The sequence below is a fragment of the Neolamprologus brichardi genome, chromosome 18 (assembly GCF_056152115.1).
Source record: "Neolamprologus brichardi isolate AB-2024 chromosome 18, ASM5615211v1, whole genome shotgun sequence".
Taxonomy (NCBI): domain Eukaryota; kingdom Metazoa; phylum Chordata; class Actinopteri; order Cichliformes; family Cichlidae; genus Neolamprologus; species Neolamprologus brichardi.
Window position 1 is genome coordinate 9922155 of NC_142121.1, and position 4644 is coordinate 9926798.

The 4644-nt window shown below is 40.1% G+C and overlaps 1 protein-coding gene across 1 annotated transcript; it reads right to left on the minus strand.

Annotated features, from left to right (window-relative positions):
* Positions 1-2760: 2760 nt before the first annotated feature.
* LOC102776458 (gap junction delta-4 protein-like) lies at positions 2761-4196 on the minus strand. The gene is made up of 2 exons (XM_087832630.1): positions 4133-4196; positions 2761-3863 (listed from the first exon to the last, which is right to left on the minus strand). The coding sequence occupies exons 1-2, from the start codon at positions 4194-4196 to the stop codon at positions 2761-2763; spliced, it is 1167 nt and encodes a 388-aa protein (XP_087688756.1).
* Between the last annotated feature and the right edge of the window lie 448 nt (positions 4197-4644).

Below are 4644 nucleotides of genomic sequence, written 5' to 3' on the forward strand. Positions count from 1 at the left end.
ATATAATTACCATTATATAAACAATCATATCTATGTCTATACATGCACATTTATATACCCAAATAAGTATATACAGAGGAGGGGGAGAGGAAAGAGGAAAAAAAGAACCCAAAACAAACAACCCCCTCCACCCCAAAAAAAAAAAAAAAAATACAATACAATACAAAAAAACAATACACCTGCCCAATGTATATAATCTTAGAGCAGATATGGGAGGAGGCCATACCTCCCAGTTTTACTTATTAAAGTAATCTATAAAGGGTTGCCAAATTAGGTAAAACTGTTTAACATTATCTCTCAATGAAAATTTAATTTTCTCCAACTTTAAATGATACATTGTGTCTCTTAACAAAGCAGAATGAGTTTGGGGGGGGCTTTATTTTTCCAATTTAGAAGTATAAGGCGTCTTGCAAGCAATGTTATAAAACTCAGAGCACGAATTTGTTTATTATTTAAGTATTTAACTGTAGCTACACCAAATAGTGCCATTACTGGGTCTTGGGGGAGCTGTTTTTTAAAATATAAGACAAAGTTTTAAATATTTTAGACCAGTAGGTAGCGATATTAGGACATGTCCAAAACATATGTGACAATTTAGTAATAATTTTAATGCCGATGGACGAACGGACGGGTGGATGGATGGATAGTTACTTACTGGGTGAATAAAATGTGCAATGCTGATATCATGGCCAACAACAGACATTGGTCTACAATGAATCTGGGTTAACACAGGTGTGGGTCACCAGGTTAGCTGGTCTGACCTGTGAACCAACACCAGTGACAGTGCAGTCCTTTGTCAGAGCATCCAGCTGACGACGTGCCAGCCTCCTAATACTGCTTTGTGTTTTAGCTGCCCCAAATAGCACAGCAGGACAATGAGAAGAGCACGAGGCATGTGTTAAGGGGTCATCCAACACTGTAGGTGCTCTATTGTTTTGTTCACAGTCACTGATTTAAACAGACTGAGCTCAGTAATTACATAGAACTACTGCATGACAATAGACAGTAAATGTTTCTTTGAATTTAAAATAGTGGTTCGCACTGTTGCCTCACAGCAAGAAGGTCCTGGGTTCAAATCCACAGAAAGGATGAGGCCTTTGCATGTGGGTACTCCAGCTTCTAGGAGTTTAGGATAACTGGTGAATCTAAATTGCCCATAGGTGTGAATGTGAGTGCCCCTCTGTGTTGGCGCTGTGGCAGACTGGCAACGTGTCCAGGGTGTACCCTGCTTCTTGTCCTATGGGGCTGGGATAGGCTGCCAATCTGAATTAGATGAGCAAATAAAGATGGATGGAAAGTCATCAAAGTTTTGTTTTTCAGCACAAGTTTAGATATTTATATGGCGGAAATGTCACATAACTGTGTTTAAAAATGACTTCACACAGAATTTGTCTAAGTGCACAAAGAAATAATAGTTCTTACTGTAAAACAAATAATAAAAAAACCCACAACAAATAATCAGTTACTCACAGGAGAGAGTAGATTACTCAAATGATGAAACAACAGCAATGTAAAGCCTGACATTCACAGAAAATATTCATCAAGTGCCCATCAACTACTCCTGTACTCTGTTGATGTTCTCCTTCATTAGAAACAAACTGTGCGCCTTTACTGTCAGTAAAAGCAAAGAATCGATCTAATGTGTCATGATGGCGTTATTTCATCTTTTTAGCAGCAGCACTCCCTGACCTGCACATTAAAATGTAAAAGTTTGCTTTGCATGTTGAGCTGATCTTGTTTGATGGAGGTGACTAGGCTGAAGTCTGATGTAACCTGAGCAGGATTAGCTTAAGTCAGGTCATGGCGAGGTCATCAGCTGGTCATATGAGAGGTCAGAAGTCAGGTTGGTGTGCGTTGGTTGTGGCTGCTAGACGCACTGCCAGACACAGTAATCCAGACAACAGCTGAGCACTGTTACCGCTACTTTATTAAGGTCAGCCTTGATGAAGCAGTCAGGGATTTTTTTCCTTACTTATTTTGAACGCCTCCTTTTCTCATAATGAAACACAAATAGCTCAGGGTGTAAAATAAACATGCTCAGACCTGCTATGACTGTTTCATAGAGTTAACAGTGAATTTTGTCGTATCAAGATGGCTTTGATCCTTAGAATTTAGCTTTTTTTCATCATGAACAAAATGTATTTATTTCTAATATGTAGCTGCTCAACATGTAACATTTGACATGCTGAAATACAAAATCTGCACTGTGTGTTTTAAAGCAGCATTAAATGATTTTGAGCCACTTGGAGGAAATTGAAGAAAATGTAAAGCAAAACTCTGACACATTATGTTCTTTTAATGTTGGCACGATGTACATGTTAGTTAGCATTTGTGTTTACATGTATAGAGAAGCGCTACAGCATGGTTAGGACCGTTTTCCTTCTCCTTTTAGCTAATCTCCAACAATATCTGTATTCATTAGTAGAAACACAACTTTAGGTTTCTAGCTGGTAACTTTGTTTTTCTGCAAAATTAAAAGGATAAACACATTTTATGAGAGTGGAGTGGTCATCAAATCAAAACAACATGCTAAAAGATAATAAAAATGTTCTGTAGAGCTGAAGGAAGCTGCAGGCCTCTCGCTATGAGGTCCCTATTTCAGAATTTACAGTATTTTATCAACTGTAAATTTTATTAGTCCATAATTCCCAGAACTTCCTGGTAAAGAAGCTTATTTATTCACATCTAGCAAAATATTTGGTTTTGTTAATGAGGTAAATGTGCGTGCAGGGCCAATAATGAACGGCCACGGTCAGCCAATTAGACCCATGCTCTCTTGTCTTGAGAGCCGTCGTTACGACACTGCCGGATTGGTGTTGTTGCTCTGGGGTTCGTTGGTGATCCCTTGTCTGTTTGAGATAACAGTGGAGGTTTTAAGTGGTGCTGAGGGGCAAAGTGAGATGACACTGAAGTGCTTGTGGGTGACCGAGGCTTCACTTCTTTGCCATCTGTATTTTCTGGCTTCTTGTCATTAGCTGCACTAGTTCTAACCATGGTCCCAACACTCGCCTTCGTTTGAAAAAGTCCACTATTTGGCACAACTCCATCAGCAGGTTTTTCATCTCTGAGGCCATTCACCTTTGAGCTTCCACTTGGGCTGGATCGTCTGGTTAAAAGAATATCAGTGTCTTCTGTCACCGTTGCCACTGTAAACATGCTGTTTTGCTCTCTATTACTTATCTCCTCCGTCAGCATCTCCCTCTTCCTCCTCCACCTCAGCATTGCTTTCACAGAGTTCACCAAATCAACCAAACTTAACAGGACTGATAAAAACGCAACGCAGAGCATGAAGTTGAGCATCAAGTTCTTTTCTGTTGGTCTGGATATGTAGCATTCAACTCCAGATGTGCAGGGAGCCTCATAACAGAGGAAACTCTTAGGAATCGACAAACCAAAGAGAAAAAACTGGGCTGCGCTAAAAATAGCTTCTAGAAGAATCCGTAGAATTATAACTACGAAGTAAGCGCCGTAGAAGCGTGGCGCTCCCACGCATGACCTTCCAAGTGGGAGGTCATGTAGCAGGGCTTTATGCGAGGACGGCTCTCTCGAGGATTCTGAATTCTCGCTGCAAGGCGAGTCTCCTCGACTCCTGCCCCAGTAGAAACCTCCAAAATAGGGACATGACAAAACTTTGTGCATGATGTAGGTGGCAAACATCAAATGGGGAAGACCGAGAAGAGTAAGGTGGAAGAGCCAGAGACGGAGGACAGAGACGGGAGCAAATAGATCAAAGCACACGTTGGAGCAGCCTGGCTGCATGGTGTTACAGTTAAATCTGTCCTGTTCGTCACTAAAGAGCGTGAAGCCGGCCAGGAGGAGGACAAGCAGACGGAAAACCAACATCAGTATCCACCAGGTTTTGCCTGTAATGGAGATGGTGAATATGTGTAAATATGTGCTATCAAATCTTTTCAATGCCTAATAAGAAGCTGTATTTTTTATTAAGTAAAGTTAAATACAGCTAAATAAGCATATAATGTATTAATGTTAGTAATTTAAAAATAATAGCAACAGTAAATTGTCGTGTTAGAGTGATAAATCATTATAAAGCACCCGCTTATACACAAATAATTCATGAAAACGTTTTAATGATTTCACTCGTTAATTTGAATATTCTGCCACACCGACTTACCAATAAAGGACACGTTTTGATTTATAGTGATGAAGAATATCTCTTTTGCCCCCATCATCCTCATTGTTCAACGCCTCTTTTAAACTGGCAAGTCCGACTTCTGATGATGTTTCGAGGTGATGCCCCCCGAGTTGCTCTCTCCTTTAACTTGCTTCTAAAATCACAATGCTGTTTCTCAGCGCTTCCCACTAAACACACTGACCTCTAACGCGCTGATAGTGCCTCTTACCCCTGTCTGCAGAGCACAGGACCTGCGGAGAGAGCTATTCTTACCGTGCTGCCATCAAAGCATTGTTGGGATGTCTAGGTACAAGTCAACTTTACTGGAAGCTGGCCGTCACACTCATACATGGCCAGGTTTGTTATCTGTTAATTATCCGCTAAAGTCACACCACAAAAAAATAATATAATAATAATAATTTGATACTAATTAGATAACACTGGAAGCATAATTACAACATGACCATAAAAACATAAAAAATAATTAAAGGACAACGACTTATCAAACGAGA

What these genes read in the sequence shown, in the direction of transcription:
- LOC102776458 (XM_087832630.1), bottom strand. Translation starts at nt 4,196, where the DNA reads ATGAGGATGATGGGGGCAAAAGAGATATTCTTCATCACTATAAATCAA. An exon ending in TCAAAACGTGTCCTTTATTG is followed by an intron (nt 3,864 to 4,132) that starts GTAAGTCGGTGT and finishes TCTCCATTACAG; the next exon opens with GCAAAACCTGGTGGATACTG.